Source organism: Symphalangus syndactylus, chromosome 8 (assembly GCF_028878055.3).
Source record: "Symphalangus syndactylus isolate Jambi chromosome 8, NHGRI_mSymSyn1-v2.1_pri, whole genome shotgun sequence".
Classification (NCBI taxonomy): domain Eukaryota; kingdom Metazoa; phylum Chordata; class Mammalia; order Primates; family Hylobatidae; genus Symphalangus; species Symphalangus syndactylus.
Genome location: NC_072430.2, coordinates 141,069,588 through 141,092,588, shown reverse-complemented (window position 1 = coordinate 141,092,588; position 23,001 = coordinate 141,069,588). Strand labels below are relative to the sequence as shown.

Sequence of the window (23,001 nt, the reverse complement as noted above, 5' to 3'; positions counted from 1 at the left end):
GGTAAATGAAGCAGAAAGCCTGGGTGTTGTCTTCTTAGGCAGGGTGACAGGAGGAGGGCTGTGGATCCCAGCAGAGGGGGCATTTCAGACCTGTGAGTGAGCCCACCAGGCACCAACTCTCAAACTCTCCTGGGCAACAGAGCCCCTGGAAGTCAGGGCGTTTGTCTCACATCCTTCAGCTGCTAGAAACAGAAGCCCTCCCAGCCACGTGGACGCTTCTAAAGATGAAGAAGGCACAGAAAGGACCCGGGGTGTCCCACAGAACCCAAGGGCAGCGAAGGCGAACACCCTGAGTGACTATAGTGAACAAGTGTGCCCGGCAGCCCCGAGATATCAGGCTTCTTGGGGGCCACGTGTCTTCCCCACCTCTGCTCTGCCCTGGTTGCCAGCCACCACCTGTGGACCAGAGTTCTCCTCTTTGGAGTAAAAACTAGTGGCCTGAGTCTTCTACAAATATATCCAAGTGTCCCCAGTTAAAAGCAAGCCAACAAACTCCATACTCTGTCTTCTATATTCTGTTATACTTTCTAAGATTCTAAAACAATTGCCTACACTCCGTGTCTCTACTTTCTCCCAAATCTAGCCCACATCTCTCTCCCAAGCACAAAACCTGGTACCTCGAATTCCTGGTCCGAGCCAATCGTTATCCCCCTGACCCCGCTTTTCCTTTTATTCCCTCAGCTCGGTTACAAGACCACCATCCATCCACGGGCTCAGCCCAGAATCCCGGGGGCCGTCTTCATTCTGCCTTCATCTTCAACATCTGCTCTTCCCTATTCCCATCGACTCAGGCCTCCAGGCATCTCTCCAGCCTGCCCTGAGCTCTCCATCCCAAGCTACGAGCCCTCAGCCTTGCAGGGCCTGTGCTTCCGCAGCGGCCCCCCAGCCCCGGCACTGGTCTCCCTGCCTCCAGACCTAGCAGTCATTTTCTCCAACCTGCTCCCACAGGAAGCCACTGAACCTGCAAAGCTGATCATACGATGACCCCTGACACAACTGAATGCCTTCCCCCATCCACAGCAGCTGTAATAACCTTTTTGAATCCTGGATCCTTTTTTTGTCCTTATAAAGATATAAACCCCACCGGGCGCGGTGGCTGATGCCTGTAATCCCAGCACTTTGGGAGGCTGAGGCGGGCAGATCACAAGGTCAAGAGTTGGAGACCAGCCTTGCCAATATGGTGAAACCCCATCTCTACTAAAAATACAAAAATTAGCCGGGCATGGTGGTGGGTACCTGTAGTCCCAGCTACTCGGGAGGCTGAGGCAGGAGAATCGCTTGAATCCGGGAGGCAGAGGTTGCAGTGAGCCAAGATTGCAGCACTACACTCCAGCCTGGGTGACAGAGCAAGACTCTGTCTCAAAAAAATAAATAAATAAATAAAATAAAATAAAATAAAATATATATATATATATATAAACGCTTCTCCCAGGAGAAAAAATTGCACATATCTGTAACCACTATGTCATTGAACAAGCACAATTCAATTCGTGGATATAATGATATAGTAATTTTATTTTGAATCCCATCAACCTTTCAAATTTACACTGGATGCTGAATCTTCTCCTGCCCTTGAATGAAATTTAGGTCACATTTCATCAGTATTCTGTTCACTTCCAGATAATACAAGTGCCCATCCAAGGTAGTAGTTAAAACATCCAGTGTAGCGACTCCATTAAAATGTGCGATTTCACTTGCAGTTACCCCTCCTTGCCGGCCCACGCCTTCTGTAGGCTGGGCACCCACTCTGGAGGGTGAAGGCTTCATCTCTTTACCCATGGTGTACATTTATCCATCCACTCCCCTGGGGGTGGGAATGGGACTGACAACATATCAATAACTCTCTCCAAAATCTTCTTTTTATCTCCAAGCCCTTTTCTACACTCTCAGTGTGGGTAAAGGGTTAAGAGTAATAAAGCCGCCTGTTTTCTTCACCACCTCCTGCAGAGTGGCCTCAAACTTTGCTTTGGAACATAGCAGTCATTTTCTTGGGGATCCTCTGAAACTGAGCAAATTGATTCCACTTTTATATCCTGCTCCATATCACTTCCACGGGTCCACAGAACGTGAGCCCCTTCCTCCCAGATGGGTGCCTGCCACTGACCCACATCCCCTGAGCCTAAGAGAGATCCCCAGAGGCAAGAGGGCCTCCTTCTCACCTTCACCTCTCTCTGTCCGAAGCAACCTCATTTTCCTGGTCTGCTAGAATAACTCTCACTCATTTGCTTTGAAAATATATGTCCAAGTAGCACCTCACCTGGAAAGATTCCCTGATTTCTTCTTAAGTTCAGTAAAGCATTGATTGCACCCAACTGTCATTGCTTTATTTCCCTGTCTTCCACAATGAATTTGTAATCCTGGAGGGCAAGAGCCACATTCTTTGTAGCCTTGACATTTATCATAGGGCCCACATGTAGAATGTATTGTACAAGTAGTAACTGATGGATAACTCAATGGCCCCCAAACAGAATAGAAACAATGGCATGATGTACTACTACGCAAGCTATGGGACACTCTGAGTTTCTCCAAGACCCTCTTAGAACGAAGGGGGAACATCCCGTGTTAGATTCTCACACGTGAGTGGCATCCCAGATTGATGCTGCTTTCCTGTTTATAAGAAATGTCATATCCTTTTTTAGTTATATGTAAATTTAATTCAAACTGAAATGCAACTGCTCTTAAAATATCACAATCCTGCTTAGAACAAAATCTGTACCACTCCTTCCTAACCCAAAACATGTGTAAATAGGATTATAAGTTTCGTGCTGCCAATTTGGTTTGATGGTGTAAAAGACCCAAGAGATAGTCCACATGCTGTCAGATAATTATTGAGTCAAAGCTATTTGGAAAATTTTCCAACTTGCTTTTTTAGGCAGTGTGCCTCTACATAAACAGTGGTAGTAATTTTGAAGAGGGGGGTCCCAGTCTCCTGCAATTGCTGGTGTAAATGAGTGGCACAAAGGCAGACACAGATGGGGACATGCATCCCAGTGTGCCCACCACTGGCCACGCCCTCTCCTGAAGGGACCTCTGGAGGCTGGCTATGAGGTTGTTCTTAGCTGGATTCCACCATAATGCTCTACATGATATTGCAAATTAATACAGTGCCCCCAGGCAAGTCTGTCTACAGCAGGGAGATGTCAGTCCCTAAAATGACTGCCTCAGTCAGCCCTTCCTCTTCCCACACAGCAACAGCACATTATGAAAACTCAACTGCTACCTTGCCTCCCCACCAGCAGAAAGGTCATGTCCAGTGATGTGCTGGTGTTTAACAATCTGCTCCTTGAGGGGGAAAAAAGCTTTAATTTTTAGCTCTTGCCAATGTCTATAGTGTAAAAACTCCCATCCTGGCTGATTGGAAACTATCGACATGATGTCACTGAACATGGACTTGGGAAGAGACAGTGCAATCTGTCTCTTGTTAGGCCCTAAATTTTCATCACCAAGAGGTCCATCACCAAGGTGGAGACACGTCTCCCTGCTGTAGACAGACTTGACTGAGCACACTGTATTAACTTGCAGTAGCATGCAGAGTATTATGGTGGAATCCAGCTGAATTTGTAGATTGTTTATTTGTTGTTTTAGTTCGTTCTCACGCTGCTAATAAAGATATACTCAAGACTGGGTCATTTCTAAAGAAAAGAAAGAAGTTTAATGGACTCACAGTTCCACATGGCTGGAAAGGCCTCACAATCATGGCAGAAGGTGAAAGAGGAGCAAAGTCACATCTTACATGGTGGCAGACAAGAGAGCATGTGCAGGGGAACTCCCATTTATAAAACCATCAGATCTTATGAGACTTACTACCACGAGAACAGTATAGGGTAAACTGCCCCCATAATTCAATTATCTCCACCTGGCCCCACCCTTGACATGGGGATTATTACAATTCAAGGTGAGATTTGGGTGGGGACACAGCCAAACCATATCATTTTTATACCCACTATACAGGCATTAAGCCCCTGCTGTGTACGTGGTTCTGTGCTGAGTCAAACAAAACACAGAGCAGCAGATCTGTGCTAGGACACAGGCAATCTGTTACTCTCAATCAAGTACCAAATAAGAAGTACTGACCCTTGGGAGATTTTCTTTATAATAACATGACTCAATCATTTTAACTTAGATGCACATTTCTGAGAAGGAGAGAAAGAAGTGGAATCCCAGTTCTTGGACAGGGGAATTCTTTAGAAACTTGAATAAGGCTATGGGAGTGCGTCAGACAAGGGATGTTTCATGAACCACACATTCTTTGGTATTTAAAAAAGGCTGAAACTTCCGGTATTAACACATACCACTGGTGTTTGTCTGTTGTGGTAACATTTTGGGAGCAAAAGTAGAAAAAGACTGAAAGTTAAGAAATTAGAAATGCAAAGTAAGCTTTATTTTTAAGAACTTTCAACAACTTATACTTTTATAATTTTATAAGATTATTTCAGAGGGGAAGGGAAAATACATGTTTTCTACAGTGATATCAGATAAGGATAGCCAGTCAATGCTTTTTATAGATCAGCCCAGAGACAGGGTCAGAAACAGATCCAAGTCACTACAGGCACCAATGTAAAAATATAGAGCTGCTAGCAAGGAGATGGCAGTAAGATGTCCCCAGTTGTCTTAGCTTGGATTCTGCCAGAAAGTGGAGTAATCTGTAATAGGTATTTGGGTACAGTGATTTAAGTACTTACTATAAAGTTACAATAATCATGACTGTGTGCCATTGTGTAAAGACAGACGTGTAAATTCATGGAGCAGGATAGACCCTAGAAACAGGCACACACATACATGATCGATCGATTTCCCACAAAGACACCAATGCAATCAATGAGGAAAGGGTGGTCTCTTCAGCAAATGGAGGAAAAATGTGGTAACCATGTGAGGAAAAACCTCAACCCTTATTTTGCACCACACATTAAATTCATTCCAAATGGATCCTAGATGTAAATGTAAAAGATTAAATCATACAACTTGTATAAGGAAATAAATGTTTTGTGACCTTGAGGCAGAAGATTTCTTAGAACATGAAAAGCACTAAATATTAATGAAAAAAATGACAAATTTGAGTTAATCAAAGTAAAACCCGCTGCTTTTCAAAAGACACCTATAAAAATGAAGAGGCAAGTCAGAGACTGGAGAAAGATATCTGCAAAGGGCTGGTGTCCAGAATATAGAAAGAACCCATATAACTCAATAAGAAGACACACAACCTAACAAAAAAAAAAAAAAAAAAAAAAGGCAAAAGACGAACACACAATTTATTTACATACATGAATGGTCATTAAGCAAGTGAAAAGATTTTCAACTGAATTATCATCAGAGAAACACAAATTCGAACCACAATTCTTAGACACTATTTTACAATTACTACACTAACTAAATAGAAACACAGAAAATGTCAAGTGTTGGCAAGAATGGGGAATAAGTGGAATACTCACATATTGCTGGCCACAGTGTAAAATGGTACAGCCATTTTGGAAAACTGTTTTGCAGTTTCCTATAAAGTTAAACATACACTTACTATATTATGATACAGTTGGCTGTGTCCCCACCCAAATCTCACCTTGAAATGTAATAATCCTCCTGTGTCAAGGATGGGGCAAGGTGGAGATAGTTGAATCATGGGAGCAGTTTTCCCCATACTGTTCTCATGGTAGTAAGTCTCACGAGATCTGATGGTTTCATAAATGGGAGTTCCCCTGCACATGCTCTCTTGCCTGTTGCCATGTAAGACGTCCCTTTGCAACTCCTTTGCCTTCCTCCATGATTGTAAGGCCTCTCCAGCCATGTAGAACTGTGAGTCAGTTTAACCTCTTTCCTTTATAAATTACCCAGTCTCAGGAATGTCTTTATTAGCATCATGAGAACAAACTAATACGATATAACATCCAGCAATTATACTATTAGGTATTTACCCAAGAAAAATGAAAATAATGGCTGGATGTGGTGGCTCATGCCTGTAATTCCAGCACTTTGGGAGGCCAAGGAGGGTGGATCACTTGAGGTTAGGAGTTCTAGACCAGCCAGGGCAACATGGTGAAACCCTATCTCTACTAAAAATACAAAAATTAGCCGGGCGTGGTAGTGAACACCTGTAATCCCAGCTACTAGGGAGGCTGAGGCAGGAGAATCGCTTGAACCCAGGAGGCAGAGGTTCCAGTGAGCCGAGATCGCACCACTGCACTCCAGCCTGGGCGACAGAGAGAGACTCTGTCTAAAAAACAAAAAAGAAAAGAAAAATGAAAATAATGTGTACACACACAGACAGAGACACACACACACAAACAAACTTGTCCATCAAAACTCATAGAAGTGTTATTCATAATAGACAAGAACTGGAAACAACCCAAAGTCCCATCCAGACGTGATAATAAACTGCAGTATTTTCTTACAGTAGAATACTACTCAATAATAAAAAGGAACAAACTACAATAGAGGCAGCAACAGGGACGAATCTCAAAATAACATACCAAGTAAAAGAAGCAAGACACAAAAGAAGGCATACTGCATCATTCCAGCTGCATGAAGTCCTAGAACCTGAGAGCACGATCTATAGCCCTGACCAGAAAGGTGAGCCAACACAGCCTGTCCGTGCCTACTTTGCCCTGAGCCAGAGTATCCAGGCTTAGCAAATACAAATACAGGATGCTCAGCTAAGTTTCAATCTCAGGTAAACCGCACATCACTTCTTAGGATAAGAATGTCCCATGCAATATCGGAAACATGCGTGGCACCTACCTGCATGGAACATACTTATACTGAAAAACTATTCCCTGTTCATCCGAAATTCAAATTTAATTAGGCAGTCTGTATTTTATCTGGCAACCCTGCCTACACTGTAGCTTGCTGTTGGCTTTTTAAGGGCAGGACAGATATCTACTCATCAAGAGGTCCACTAGACTTGGTCTTACCCCCAGCCACTTCTCAGAAGACAGAAGGCAAGCTCTGCCCCAGTCCACCTTAGAACTGCAGCCCCTTTCCATGCTTGGGGCCAGTTTTGCCCTTGATTTCTCCAAGGGACTCCTCAGTAGGAGAGTGGGGGTGGCAAGTCTTGCTATCCCTCCAAGGTCAGAGTGGTGGGCCCACACCCAGGGAGGGCACCTGGCTTCCCCTGTCGCCACAGACAGAGCCCAATCTCTGACTCAGATGGATCCTTTCGACCACATTTTCAGTATTTCAAATTGTGAAAATATATCATCACTGTGTGGCTGTTTCATTTTGGCAATTTGTGTCTGCTCTGCTTTTCTTTTCAGGAGACATCTAAAGCTCCTGTTACTTTGCAGAACACACTCAATCACAGTTAATCAAGTCAGGGATTATGGCCACACAAGGTTTTTAGCAAGTTTCCGAGAAGTCAAATACCAGGTGTGACGTGTGCTAATATTAACCACCCTGCACTAGGAAAGGATCTGGTTCATTTATATTGCTTTTCACGCTAGAAAAAAAAAAGAAAACAAAACCTCTTTGAATCAAGACCTGTTAAGAGTTGTTTTGGGAATTATTTTTAAAAGAACTATTCTTTTTGGAATACCTACTTTCAACATAAACACTTTCTTATTAGGTTATTTTTATTTTTCTAGCCTAGCAACTAAAAAAAGTGTAATCTGCAAGAGCTGATTGCCTAATAGAAGCCCACTTGCTTGCTTGAAAGAGCATGAATATGCATTAGTGAAAGAAAGAAAACTGAATTTGATAAGAACATTCAACCTTTTGGAGAAAATGCAGACAGGAGTAAAGGCGGTGGGAGAGAGCACATGGACGATGAAGCTGGGACACAGTTTCCCTCCCTCCAGTTCTTCTCGGAAAAATCCTAATTCTGGCTCATAAATAATAGTAGCAAAAAGGTAAAAACATAAAATTAAAGCAGCCACGTAAAGAGGCAAAATTCTTGGGATTTAAGCCATTCAGAAGGACAGCTTGTCCAGGTCTCATTGTGTACAGAGATATCCAAGGGGCCCTGTACCACTTGCATTTATGCCAGGGTGCCCCAATGGAGAACTGCTATTCAAACTTTGGGGTCATGGATTGTTATGACACTAATAAAAATGATGAACCAGCTTCCTAGAAAAAAGCATATGCACCCATGGGCCCATACATTTACAGGCCATTCAAGAGGCTGAGACACTGCCCCAAGCCTATTTGGAGCCCGGGTAACAATCCTTGTACTAGGCAAAACCAGCCTCCTTACCAGCTTCTGCCTCCTCTTGGCTCGTCTCCACCAGCCGCTCACACTTAGGACCAAGGCAGGCTGCCCCTGGGCTTGTCCTTGGCCTCCTCCATTCTTCCTGTCAGCAGGTGGCAGCCATCCCATTGCTGGTGTTCCTAGAATCCAATCAGGATTAGTAGACTGCTTGCCACAGTGCTACACAGCCAGGTGACACCGTGTTTAACCAAGCAGTGGTGAGAGATTTGGGGCAGGAAAGGGGCCTGAGCTTCTGCAATGCAGAGAGGCAGCATGGAGCCTCCCAATACCACTTCATGCAGGGCCCAGGGCAAGGCCCTTGCTCTCTCTGAATTTCTGTGTCCTCGTCTGTAAATGGGGATAATAACAGTGACTGCCGTAGGAGCTGCAAGGAGGATGAGATGATATTATGCATAGAAAAGTGCCAGACACTCACTAGGCACCCTAGAACCCTCAAGGGGCCAGCTGTCATAACTGCCAAGAGTTCGCATGCATCCGTGTTTCACTATTAGTTTCGCTTCACACCTGCAGAGGGATTTACACACCACAAGGCATTTCCTTTGGAAATTTATTATTGTAATTCACTATTAACTCACAATACCCAGGAGATAGGAAATAAAATATTATTCTCATTTTACAGGTGAGAAGACTAAGACTCAGATAGATAGGTTAAGTGAGTTGCCTTTCTTGACTCCCAAACTTGGTATCTTCCCCCAGAATGAAGTCATCTGGCAGAAACCCAGGAATTGAAGGTGATCAATGTTCCCTCCCCCGGATAGAAAGACATGGGTTACCCACAAGCTACAACCAAGTTCATGAACAGCTCAGAAGCCTTTCCTGTTCCCGTCATACCACAGAGCTCTCTGCTTGAACTCAACCTCATGGCTCCTCATCTCACCTTTTACTCCAGCCACTGTGGCGGCAACCAGCTTCCTGCAGGAGGTACCTGTGGGCACCTTTCCTATGACACATGCATGGTGCACACACAGCCTAGGAATGACTCTGTGTGGCAGCCCTGGACCGAGGGAAGGCATGTACTGGATGACAGCTCCTCCTTCTGTTCTCAGGCAGACCGCTCTGAGAGGCAAGTCCCCCCGAGCTCCTCAGTGCCCTGTGGATGGGATCCCACAGCCCACAGTGGCGGCCAGCCTGAGGAAGCACTGTGGAAGACCTTGCCCTCCTCCCCACTTCACTCTCTCAGCCCTGCTCCTGTCCCCTGAGATGAGCTCCCCGAACAAACCCCATCATGCTAGGCCTTATACCTGGGAGGAACCCCGTCTCCAGCAGGAGCCCTTGCTCTTGTCTGTCTCCCTCTCCTCCCACTGCCCTCCCCACCATCCTCTGCACCCACCTCCCTCTGCTGGCCCAGTTAGGGGAGCCTAAGGGACACCAAGCAAAACCTGTCTTTATAAAAGCTGCTGTGACTCAGGACTTAGAAGTTCCCCTACTCCACTAGGGCCTATCGTGAGGTAGAGAATGGGAGGAGAGAGAGGACCAGGAAAAATAACGAATGCGTACTAGGCTTAATACCTAGGTGATTAAATGATCTGTACCACAAACCCCCCTGACACAAATTTACCTATGGAACAAACCTGCACATGACAACCCTGAACTTAAAATAAAAGTTTAAAATAAAGAACTCCCTTCCCAAGGGACTGGATCCCAACATCAAGGTTTCATGACTGATTGCCTGACATCAGCCCTCCCCTTCCTCTAGAAGGCCCCAGATTGAGACCTGGGCTTTCCTCCGTCATGGCCAAGCCAACTCTATGGGGACAGAAGCACTGCTCCTAAACCCCCACCCCAGGGCTTCCGCCTTTCCACCCAACGGGAGAAGCCAACAGCCTTCCCCAGCTTCCCTCGGATTCCTCCTTCCATGCGTGACCTTGACAGGAGGCCCTGACACTTCAGCCAGGGTAGTCTGGTGCCAGTCTTGACTGGAGTCAGACCCACAGGTAGCTGATTTATTGGAGACAGATCCTTCTTAGCAAGTCTCCACTTTTGGTTGATTCTACATCCAGGGCCTGACACACACCCATGCCTGCCTCATCCCGACCCACGGGTACAACACCAGGCTCATATCTGCCATGTTTGCATCAAGCACACCACCAAGCTCTGCCTGTGAAACATTAGAAATACAATGAGTAATAACCACGGCATTCCCTGGCCTGGCTCCAAAAACACTGCATTGCTCCAAATCTGCTCCATCCTAGACCCCCAACCGAGTTTCCTGCTAAGGTTTCGACTCTCTTCCTGACCCCTTCTGTGAGTGAGAAAATATGTGAATATGGGACTACAGGACTGGAAACAAGCATCCACGTTTGCTAGAAAGTTTCCTCCTCAGAGCCGGAAGGGCCTGGAATCCTATGGAATTCAGAATAACCAGAAACGGACAAAACCTCCACTCGAATGGATGAAATTCCCCCGAATAATAGTGATGGGAAATTGCTTGCCGTGTCCCAACAAGCTTTAGTGGGTCCCGAGGAAGGAGACCGTGGGGATGGAACTTCTCAACCCCAACTGTCCCCTGTGAGAGCCCAGCCTGGCTTCTGTTCAGTTAGGATCCCAGCTGCATCCCAAGAGGCTGTCCATGTCGTTGCCCACTTTCTGAGCTGGAAAAACTCTAAATTCTAGCCATAGCCCCGTACTGTATCTGAGTAGTACATAGAAGAATCCTATGCCAGGCTATGAAGGACGAAAGAGAGCCTCAGGAAGGCCACAGAAACACAGATTATGAAAGAGCCTTTCCTTCACCATCAGATCCTTACATCTGTCTGTCCACCATTTTCCTCTAACCACTCAAGTCCCAGTAGCGGTAAGACCAAGACTCAAGTTCAAGAACAGACCTCTTTTCCTCCTCTCCATCCTAACCAGTTGAAGAGAAATCCAGGAGAATTAGAACAGCGATCTCCCATTAAAAATAGTTCCAGCCAGGTGCGGTGGCTCACGCCTGTAATCCCAGCACTTTGGGAGGCCGAGACGGGCGGATCATGAGGTCAGGATATCGAGACCATCCTGGTTAACACGATGAAACCCCGTCTCTACTAAAAGTACAAAAAAATTAGCCGGGCGTGGTGGTGGGTACCTGTAGTCCCAGCTGCTCAGGAGGCTGAGGCAGGAGACTAGCATGAACCTGGGAGGCGGAGCTTGCAGTGAGCCGAGATCACGCCACTGCACTCCAGCCTGGGTGACAGAGCGAGACTCCGTCTCAAAAATAAATAAATATATAAAATAAAATAAATAAAAAATAAAATAAATAAATAAATAAAAATAAAAATAGTTCCAAGATGTTGCCTCAACTTGTTGAGTTGGAAAGGACTCAGCAACAACTTTCTCAGACAAGTTGACTCCCAGGAAAATGAAGCAAATCATCCGCATTAAAAGGTGGAACTCTTTGGAGGTGTTGCCTTCAAAGACCCAATCCTTGTAGTAATTCCACCCAAACACATTTGCCAAGAATTTCCTTCCCACCAGGCAACTTGCTTTCAGGGCTGGAGACACGAAGGGAAGGGATCCCATGCTTTTCAGGTAGGAGACCCACGTGTTTCCCTGAGATCTCAAGGCTGAGTCTTGTCTGACAGTGGGACTGAGCAGGATAAAACCAAACACTTATGAACACCAGGGTCTGATGGGTAGCAATGCAAAGGCCCCAAACACTGGAGAGCAGAGCAAGGCCAGCAATTGCTGACACGTCAGCCATAGAAGTTGCAGAGCCAGGAGAGTCGGAGCTGGAGGAACCGAGGACAGCAGGGAACGACTGTGAGCCACGTCTCCCCACCTGCTCCCTGTTGTGGTCCTCCTGCTGTCCCCACACAAAGCCCATCAGAAAGAGGCCTGGCCTGGATGGTGAAGCAGATTGAGCCCAGACATCCTTGGTCCAAGAAATGCAAACTTAGGTATACTTACTTAGTGTTACTTTTATAAACTAGGCTATTTTTATACAATTTTTAGCAAATATACTACATAAAGGGGAAATTTTCCCCGATATTTTAGGGAAGTTAACCATCACCATGCCACTGTCATGTGATAAACTACTTTGTCACAGGGCCACTGTATGATTGTTCAGTTTGGTGCCTTTAAATCTGATCCCCATGGACCACATGCTAGAAGATTCCAGTTGGCAGAAGCATGTGATGCCATGAAGCTCAGCAGGACAGGGACAAGACAGCTGTTTCCTGTAGGGCTGTGCATCTCCATAGCGAGTGCTCACCCAACCGGGCTGTCTCTGCTCTTCCATGAGTGGGATGAGATGCATTACAACCTGCAAATGCTTCAGATGGAAAGAGCCTTTGGGCTTCCTCCACCAGATCTTCTGGGGGCACGGGGCGGGTGTCTCAGCAGAAGCAGCTGACTGAGAACAATGATATTTCTTCTAAAGGAAATGGGACATTTTTGTGGATGAGTGTTTGGGGGTCACACAAAAAGAGTTGTCTGATCAGTTAATCGATGTATAAGGTGTCATCTGGGTTCCTAATCAAGTCATCCTCTGGTAAGACTGGCACTAGATGGGGTAAGTGGTGTTCATGCCCCAAACCTATCAAAGCCTTCATTTCACTTAGGCAAAAACCAGACCTCAACCTACCCACCATCTCCTCTTCACCTTTAAAGAACAATTGGCAAAGATGTGCTCATCCATCTGTCCACTCATCTATCCATTCATCCACTCATCTACCCACTTACTCATCCATCCACCCACTCATCCATCCACTCATCCATTTATCCATCCATTTATGCAACCTTGCATTTGCTTACCAGATATGTATTGAGTACTATCTAGGCACAAATCTAGGTGATCCTAATTAAGACCAGTCCCTACCATCACAGAACTTACATTACCAAAAGGAATTAAGCAGTAAACAGATCAAAAATATGTATGACACAATTTCAGGTGTTGAAGTTACAAGAAAGAAAAGTTAGCAAGGGTTGTTGGGGGGCATGGAAGAACTATTAAGTAGGGGATAATTATCAGTCCCTGATTATTTGTAATGACTCTACCGCCATATGTACAGAGCACACCAGTCCTAAATATCTTCTCTAAGCTGTATCAGACTAAGGTTGACAGGAAGAGATATGCCCAGATTACTTTTGTTAATGAGAATCATTCCTAAGCGTGTATTGCCAAACTGCCTTTCTAACTTTATTCCTGTTTATAATCTGAACACAAGATATAACTGAGTGGGTCTCCAGATTCCTCATTGACTCCTAGGTGTTATCATTATTTCCACTCATTGCAATTTATAGATCCAAACCAATTTTTAAAATTTAATTTGCATTTCTTTTATGACTTGCCCATTCATGCCCTCTGCCAATCTCTTGTAGTGTTTTCCACACCCTCTTCTTCCAGCCTTACCCTGGTGCTCAATAAGCCACCCAAACACAGGGGCACCTTCTAGTCACCCATTGGTGTGCAGTGACAGATACCTGCCACTCCCATCAGAGAGCTTTCTGAGAGGTAGTGCCACGGGAAGCAGCGGCAGCTAGTGCTGGGGGAGATGGAAGTTAAAGACTTCAGCTTCCTTGCTCTGCAGGTGGGGTAACTCTGGCTCTCTCATCATCACTCCTCAGTGGGAAGGAGCCCCAGAAGCCACAGTGGAAACCTGCCTAAACCTGCACCCTTTGTTGGTTTCTTTTTCTTTCCTGTCACATTTTCCCCACCCTGACAGCAGTGCTTTCTGGAATTGTCTCCCAAATACTCGACTTGCACTCAATTTCCTGCCTTAGAGTCTGCTTCAGGAACCCAGTCTGAGCCAGTGTAATGAGGACATTTACTAGATTGGACTCAGGGCCCACAATTCTTCAACAAAAGAGAGAAGTGATAAAGTACAGCAGCCCAGTTCAGGCACCACTCCCACGTACTGCCAATAAGGAGGGACCATGGACTAATGCCTGAAAGGAAATCAGAGGTTGGCTTGTGGACCAGCAGGCCAAATACATGGGCACTCTCACCTGCTGTGTGACCGTCTTCACAGGGCTGGCCTCACCCCAGGGTCTACCTTTGTGGAGCTGAGTCTAACGCACAGCTGCAGACATCTGCTTACCTCAGATGCAGTGCCTTTGGGCACCTGGCCTGTGAGTGATGGTGAAAGAGAGGACCATTTTCCAGGTGATCAAGGTAGTATTTGCCTTGAGGTTTCCCAGCCTTTCATATGTAGTACTTAAGCTCCTTGGATCCCATTTGTGACCGTTACGTGGACGTAACTTCGGAGGGTTTAGGAAAGTGGGGAGATGGGAAGAAGAGGCTTTCAACTCCAAAGAAAGAAGACATGATAGTGAGGCAGCACCATAAGAAGCCACATGGGGTCTGAGCATGCTGACAGGGTGATTCCAGGATCTCAGCCTGGGAGGCAGCTGGCTCGCCTACTGCGAATGCTTCCCTAGATCACCAGAGCTGTGGCACAGACACCTGCTCCCCGCAGATGAAGGGAGGACCAAATTGTGCAACTAGGCCTTTTCTTTTCATGGTTCTATGGTTTTACGAAAGTTTGTATATTGGTGAGGAATACACAGGTGAATACAAATGTCAGGTAATTCCACGCCCACCACAGCTCTCCCTGGATTTTCTGGCAGTTGTGTCTCTCTTCTAAAACTTCCCATTGTCCCTTTCAGCTGGTATGCGCAGATCCATGTCATATTCAGAACCTGTGTAGAGAACTAGGGAAAGGCAAACCCAATTTTACACAGGCTATTCTCTGACTTACATACGTGGAAGATTTGGAGACGTTGCTACCATGTCTCAGAACCTGTTCAGCTCTGACTTTCTGATTGTTTTGCTGTTGCTTGAAAATCTGACATAAATATGTTCATGCTGCCAGTGGTCTTCAAAATTAACTGTGTTATGGCTGTATTAGGGCTGACACTTCAATTTATTTGGCTGTTCTCCTAATATTGAATGCCACTTCTTTACTGAAAATAAATTCGTGCAGAGAAACTTTTTCTCCCTTGGGAGAAATTCTCAGAAGTAAGTAGAGGTCATAACATTCTAAATCGTTTCCCTTGGGGTGAGCAGTAGAGGGTAATTGTGTCCTCTGATTACTCCTGGTAGTTAACATTTTCTCACTGATTTGTACTGATTCTTGTGAAGATGTTTACTCATAATCTGCCTATTCACATACTGACTACTTCATGTGTTTCTTATCAATCTGTGTGGCTCTTCGTGTAATATGAATATTTTCTTTGGGCATTCTAATGTAATCTTTTCCTAGTTAAGCTATGAGTGCTAGGCCTGCCTGACTTTAGATCCTGAGAGCCATCTATGGATCCATCTCTATGCTGCGCACTACAGAAGAGCATCCTATGAAGTCCTGAAGCAAATCAAATTCATCATTTTTTGAATGAGCTCAAATGTCTTTGTACACGCAACAGAGAAATCTGGGAGACAGACCTCCTGGAACTGCTGTCTGTCCCACCATCTTCTTAGATGAGCATTTTGGAGATTTCTAGAAAATTTCATTATTGATTTGTAGCCCAGTTTTTATTTACTAATTATATTTTCTCTTATGGAAAAAAATCATGATATACCCATGTTTAACTTGTGGGTTTAATAGTCAGTGTTGACGATCAGTAATTATTCTATATAATAGAAGTCCTATATTGAGAAGACTCTATTACAAAAAATGAAAGCTAAAAAGTTTTGAGAAATAATAGATGGCAATGTACATATGAAGTTTGGTATGAAACAGCATATAAAATAATAATTCCACTTTGTTTAGAAATGATTAGCAGTTTAAACTTGACATGTGACTATTTCCCCTTCATAGAGCCTTGTGTATTTCCTCAGTGAACAATATATTAGAACATATATGGTATTTTACCTAGTATGTGTTTACTACCTATGAAAAGCAATGAATTGAGAGGCCCAGGGTTTGGCATTTGAAATCTGACAAAAAGCAGAGAGAGAAGGATGGAAAAGTGCTGTGCTGGGAAGCAGGATGGGGCCGGCAGACCCACAGAGAGAGTGAGGTCACGGGGGGTGGCTGGATCTCTCTGTTCCTGGCAGTTTTTCTGGAACAATGGCCCTTATGAGGTCTAGCAGATCTTGGATTCTGAATATGTCCTTGAGTCTTCTTAACATATCCTCTTTTTGTGTAAGTTAGTTGCATGGATTTATTTTCCTTTTGCCAAGTGATTCCAGTGGTAATGCACTTTGCAAAGCTCTCTCAAATTCTCTCTTGTTCTGAGAGGTTCTAGACTGTAAAAGTCTTGAGGTGAGTCCTGGCTCTGCTACACTAGCTGTGTGACCTTGAGAAAGTTATATGACTTTGTTTTCATGTTTATACAATAATAATAAAGCTTGCCTCACTACTATAAAGTCTAAATGAGAGATAGATATAGATATATAGATATATAGATACAGACATAGATATGAAAGCTGCTTTATAAACAAGAAAATGCTACTGATATGGTTTGGCTGTGTTTCCCCACCCAAATCCTATCTCCAATTGTAATCCCCCAGTGTTGAGAAAGGGACCTGGTGGGAGGTAAATGGATCACAGGGACAGTTTCCCCCCATGCTGTTATGATACTGAGTTCTCATGAGATTTGATGGCTTTAAAGTGGCAGTTTCCCCTGCGCGCTCTCTCTCTCCTGCCACCTTGTGAAGAAGCTGCCTGCTTCTCCTTCACCTTCTGCCATGATTGTAAGTTTCCTGAGGCCTCCCCAGCCATACAGAACTGTGAGTCAATTAAACATCTTTCCTTTATAAATTACCAGTCTCAGACAGTTCTTTATAGCAGTGTGAAAATGGACTAATAGAGCTACATTCAGGCTTTTGATATTATTTTTTTTCCCAAAACGACCCTGAGTGGTTTGTAGGAAAAATGCCATCACAGCTGTTTTCTGGATGAGGACTCTGGAGTCATGTGGGGTTGCGAAGCATGGAGATAAGGCCCAGCCAGAGCTGACTCCATTGATTGACAGCAGAGTCAGGACCGAAACCCAGGCCCATGCAGGCCCAGGCCATTTCTTCTAAAGGTCCCCACTGATGGGGTCAGAAAGGCAACATAGACGATGATTACATTTGGAGTCATTCAGGACTTTTCTTTCTGGAGAAAGCACAACTCAAAACAGTAGGTTGTAAGCCTGGTCCCAGATTCCCTCATCAGACCTCACCAGGTGGAGACACAAGGCATTTCAGGGCATTTCAAGCCTTCCTCTCTGGCCAGAGCACTTATGCAATTCACATTTAGTGTAATTATTGACGTCGTGGGATTTAAGCCTGCCATCTTGCTTTTTTCTACTTTCTCGGCCTTCTCTTTGTCCCACCCTCTCTTCTTAGAGAGGAGTGCAGGTCAAAAGCAGAGTAGGCTCCAAGGTGGAGGTGCCACAGGAAAGTGGCCCTGCCTCACAGTGGGGGACAGCGAAGTGCTGATGCTCCCTTGGGTTTCTAGGACTCAAAGGAAACAGAACCAGCCCTTTGTCCTTTGCCACTCAAATGAGATTTGTTTGATAAAGATACATTTTTCACTTTAGTAACAAGAATGGTTTTATTTATTCAAAAAGGAAATGCAGCAATAACTATAAAGTCAAACATTTTCATTTGCCATAAGTAGTAAAAGTATTAATTGTCCATCAATTAGTATGGCTTCCAATTGTTGATAACATAAATCACCAGCTCACTTCCAAGGACCCAGAAAAACAGAAAAGATGTCCTAGTACTCAGATCTTCTAATTGCATGTGGGGCAAGATCTGTTTATTTACACACGAGAAAGAAAGAAAAAGGGGGAGGGAGGGAAAGAGATCCAGATGAAAGTGATGTAAGCCCTGTAACTCTTTAAATGATCTGATATTGGCAGATACATGGCTGACTTGAGATAAGCTACAAAAGTATCCTGTCTACATCGCCGGGCAGGGACAGTGAATCTGGTCACAGAGAATGAGATTCTAGTTTATGGGAAAAAGAGAAGAGGCCCCAGGTTCGGCTTTGCGGGGAGGCAGCGTTAACGCTCAGTGTCTCAGGTTTGCAAGCCACTAAACATCTCCTTTTGCTAAGCCAATTTGAGTCAGTTTTTTCCCTCCATTTACAACCTAAAAAAGCAAACAATCCTGCAGGAGTTTAGATGAGGGAGAGCTGGCCACAGACAGGGCTGGTAGGAGCGGGCCGTGGCAAATGTGTGACTCGTCTGATCTTTGAAGACCATACAGGAATGAATAACTGAAGGAGTTGCTGTGCGGGAGAGGAGCTTGCCGTTCTCAGCCCCGGAAAGAGCTCACGTAGGCCGCTAGGCAGTAATGTGTCATTCAGTGAAAGGTCTCGGCTCTGGAAGAAGAAACGGAACTAAAATTTTCTTCTCTAGGAAAATGGCTCCCATATTGGGAAGGAAAACATGTGGTGGTTTCTGGTGCATGTTTTGGTTAATCTTTCACCGAGAAGATAAGGAACAGCCCTCATCTGATAAACAGCTTCAGATTCCAAGTTCTCAACATTGCTAGCATTCATGTTACAAGTTTAGTCTTAAGTACAGCGTCAAAAAACCTAACCAAGGGGGACTTTTTAGTCTAAGCTGGGACATGGTTGACAATTGTTATTGAAAGCATGTCTGGTGTGTTTACATTTCTGTAAAAGGTAACCCTCTCTGAGCCTGGAGAATGAGAAAAGCTATCAATAATGCCTCTTAACTTGTTACAAGTTCACACCAGGTCAATGTGCCACTAATAATTCCTTCAGCCAGAAGATTTACGTTGCCCCACCGCTAGTACTTATTCTACGCCATGAGCAATAGCCCTCTTGCCAGCTCTCAGTGAGCCCATGTAAGAAGCCTTGGTTTGCTGATGGTACCTTTACCCCCCACCCCTCGCTTCTGTCAAGAGCCTGATGCATCACCTGCAAGCTGGGTTTGCCTACAAGTGTGAAGCTGGCCACCAGGGTCTACTGCAAGTTGCCCTGAAGGCTACTGGTCACTACTCTACTGCCAATGTTTAAAGCATATGTGTGTTTAGCACCTTTTATTTTTTATAATAAATGAAAGTGGTTCAAAGTAGCATCTTCTGCCATTATGAAACACAGAACATCTCTAAAACAGGAGAGGCCCTGGAGAGTGGCGCCATTTAGATGACGTTTTCCTGGGCTGACTGCAGGCACTCAAGAGATGCTCAGTGAAGGGATCAGGTGGAATCTGCTTACCAGGACCTTAGGACAGCAGCAGCCCCTCCCTACTGTGCCATGACTGCGCTCAGCCTTACAAGAGGTCACATCTAGAGGGGATTCGCTTCCTTTATTCATGACACAAAAGGGAATGCAAAAAATGATCAAGGTGCAAACTCTACAGTTGGAAAGGTTGTAAAGTGGTGAGAAATGGACACGAAGTCCAAAAGAAATTACAGTAGTCCCCATTTATCTTCAGGGGATACGTTCCAAGACCCCAGTGGATGCCTGAAACCTATTGAACCTTGTGTATACTGTACATACATACCTATGATAATGTTTATAAATTCGGCATAGTAAGAGACTAACAACAATAACTAATACAATAGAACAATTATAACAATATACTATGATATGAGTTATGTGAATGTGGTTTCTCTTTCTTTGTCTTGCTCTCAGAATGTCCTATTGTGCTGTATTCACCCTTCTTCTTCTTGTGATGGTCTGTCTTGATAAAATGCCCAAGAGATGAAATGAAGTGAGGGAATGACCTAGGCATTGTGACATAGCATTCAGCTACTACTGACCTTCGATGATGCATCAGGAGGACCATCTGCTTTGGGTGCCCCTGAATCATCAAGCCATGACCATGTGGATGGTTGGATGTCAGGAGCAGATGGTGTGGATGACTAATGGGTGGGTAGCGTCTACACTGTGGAGATGCTGGATGATTCATGCCATGGGTGGGTCAGCACAAGATTTCATCACACTACTCAAAGCAGCATGCAATTTAAGACATAAATTGTTTATTTCTGGAATTTTCCACTTAATATTTTCTGACCATCATTGGCCATGGGTAACTGAAATCACAGAAAGCGAAAGCACAGATAAAGGGGGACAACAGTACAAGAGCAGGTGGGAGGTGTTAAGCAACTAGAGGCAGCAAAGGTCCATGAGGAGCTGGCAAGGGGTGGGCTCACTCTGGATGGGGAGAGCCAAGAGGGAGACAGCTGACGTGGAATACTTTGCTTCACACATACACATGCACATACGTGCGCACACACATGCGCACATACACATCCATGCACACGAACCCACACACATAAATGCACAGATGCACACACACACACACACATTCTAATTCCCTTACACTTGCAGAGCAGGGTCCATTCTGCAGAGGCTTTTCACAGGCATGACCCAACCAGCCTTGCAACAACCCCACGTGGGAGACAGGTTTCACAGAACATCTACATTTGATAGAGGCCGGCCAGCAGGAGACGTCACTTCCAAATACGTCTATTGTTTTCTTCATTAGCCAAAGTGTTTATTTTAAACCACATGATTTAATGGCATGTGGCAGGCAGAATTCTAAGATGGTCACCCAGATTCCCACCCTTGTTAGATATGCCTTTAAGCCCTCTCCCCTCGAATGTGGGCAGGACTGTGATTGGCATGAAACATTCGCTCCCTTGCTGAGACTTCATCGTAGTGGACTGGAGAGAGGTTCTCCAGCTGGCTTTGGAGGAATGAGCTGCCATGCTGGGAGAGGACCATGTGCCTGGGACCTGAGGGCGGCTTCCAGGAGTGCCACAACTTCAGGGAATTGAGTCCTGCCAACAGCCAGAATAGCTTGCAAGAGGACCCAGAGCTCCAGGAGGGAACGTAGCCTGGTCAACACTCTAGTTCAGCCTTGAAGACCTCAGGCAGGGAATCCAGCTAAGCCGTGCTCCAGCTTCTGGACAACAGAAACTGCGATACTAAATGGGTGCTGTTTTAAGTCAGTGAGTTTGTGGCAATCAGTTACAAAACAATGAAAAATGAATACAGAGCACATCTTCTATACGGTTTATCCATTTCTCCTTTTTTTGCCTTTGCCCCCACCCCCCACATCTGGCTATTTATTTTCTCCATGTGTCTCTGTCTGAATTCTGTATCCGTTACATTGTTTAATAATAATAGAACTTCCATATCACAGAAAAAAGCAAAAGTGAGCCTCGTTAATCCTAGTTCAGCTCTTTTTTTTTTTTTTTTAACTCATCCAAGATCTTGAAAGAAGCAGAAATAAAAGTAATCTCACTTTCACTTCTGGTTCTGTGGAAAACAGAGATTTATTCTTACCAGACATCCCTGCATTTTCAACAAATAAACCGAAAGGTTTGATTTGGCACATGATTGTCCCAGATCAGCAGAATGGCCAGTGTGTGAGCACAGGGTCAAGACCTTCACGCTGGGATCAGACTAGGAGGACACCAGAACCTCTTTCAGAGTCTGAAGACATTCCATCAACCATAAGCAGGGGGAGCAGAGTCTCTTGATTGGCCTCAGCAACGTGGAGATACCAACAAACGGGCCAGCAGCCCAGGTCTCACCTGGCCAACCCGCACACCTGTCCTCCTCCTTGCACCTCCAGGTCTCTGGGCACTTTTCGTTGACTCTTGTTCATCCTAGTGCCTTTTTAAAGGAATGCAGACAAGGGCCCCATGCCTAGGAGGCGGCCTTCTCTAAGAGGAGCCAACAGTTGGAAGTTTGGATGCTTCAATGTCAAATCTTTCTATACAAGAGAACTAAAACTGAACTCACAGTTCAGGTCACTTCTAGATTTGAAGTAGATAATTGGAAGGTGTATTCACAAACAATAACAATAATAAGTATACAGAACATTAAAAAGTTAAATGAAATTACAATTTGACTACATACCATTCATTTAAATTCTAGATGATTGTAATGATTTCATAGCATAGTATCTCATGATCCACGGCTTTTCTGAAATGATTTTTTAAATTCAATCAGTTACAGTCACAGGAAAGCCATCAGTACTACAAAAGGAGGTGCTGCCGTTCTTATTAGCTTTATGCTACAATTATTGCCTATGTCATTAAATCTAGATGTAGCAAAGACAGAAAAAGAACAGATGTTAAAAAATAGTCTGAAGCAGAAAGTGTAAAGAGAGAATTTTTGGCAGAGAAACAACAAGTCCTACGGAGCCTAAAAGCTAAAAGCAATTACTTATTAAAATAATAACTCCTTCCAGCCCTGATGAATTCAGTGGTACTGGATCAGCCCTCCCATCATAAACAATGATAGAACTGGATCAAATTTGTGAATTGTCTGTTTTTCAGGCATTTTCAGACCTGAGGTAGTGCAGAATCGGAGAGAAGAGAAAAGTAACAAGGACGAGCTGTGGCTTCTGGGAGGAGGTTAAAGAAAGACCCTGACTCTCCTCCTGCTCCTCCTCTTGTGCTCTCTCTTGCCTGCCCACTCAGATGGAGTTCAGCTACCATTCCGTGAGCTGGAGAGGCCTGCGTGGAAAAGAACTAAGGAAAGCCCAGGAAGAAATGGATTCCTCAGTCCAACAGCTCAGGAGGAATTTAATTCTGCCAACAGCCACTCAGGTAAGCTTGGAAGTAGACATTTCCCCAGCTGAGCCTTCAGATGACACCATGGCACCTGCTGTCTCCGTGACTGCAGCCTCATGAGGAGAATTCAAGGCAGAGGCACCCCACTAAGCTGTGCTTGGATTCCTGCCCCACAGAAACTCCAAGCTAATAAATGTGTGTTGTTTTAAGTCACTGGGTTTGGGGATAATTTGTTATGCAGCAATAGATTACTAATGTAGGAGATAAACAACAAAGAAAATTAATCAAAACAAAGATTGCCCCTTTGAAAATATCGATAAAAACGATAAACCCCTAGCAAGATCAATCAATGAAAAAAGAGAAAATATAAATTACCAATATCAGGAATGAC

General features: G+C 44.6%; 1 protein-coding gene across 1 annotated transcript in view; it reads right to left on the bottom strand.

Moving 5' to 3' along the window:
• ACKR3 (atypical chemokine receptor 3) overlaps positions 1-8,519 on the bottom strand; it is a 45,585-nt gene extending 37,066 nt beyond the window's left edge. The window contains exon 1 of the mRNA XM_055291069.2: positions 8,180-8,519. Within this exon, the coding sequence (XP_055147044.1) occupies positions 8,180-8,302 (123 nt within the window). The 5' untranslated portion in view covers positions 8,303-8,519. The remainder of the gene's footprint in view (positions 1-8,179) is intronic.
• Between the last annotated feature and the right edge of the window lie 14,482 nt (positions 8,520-23,001).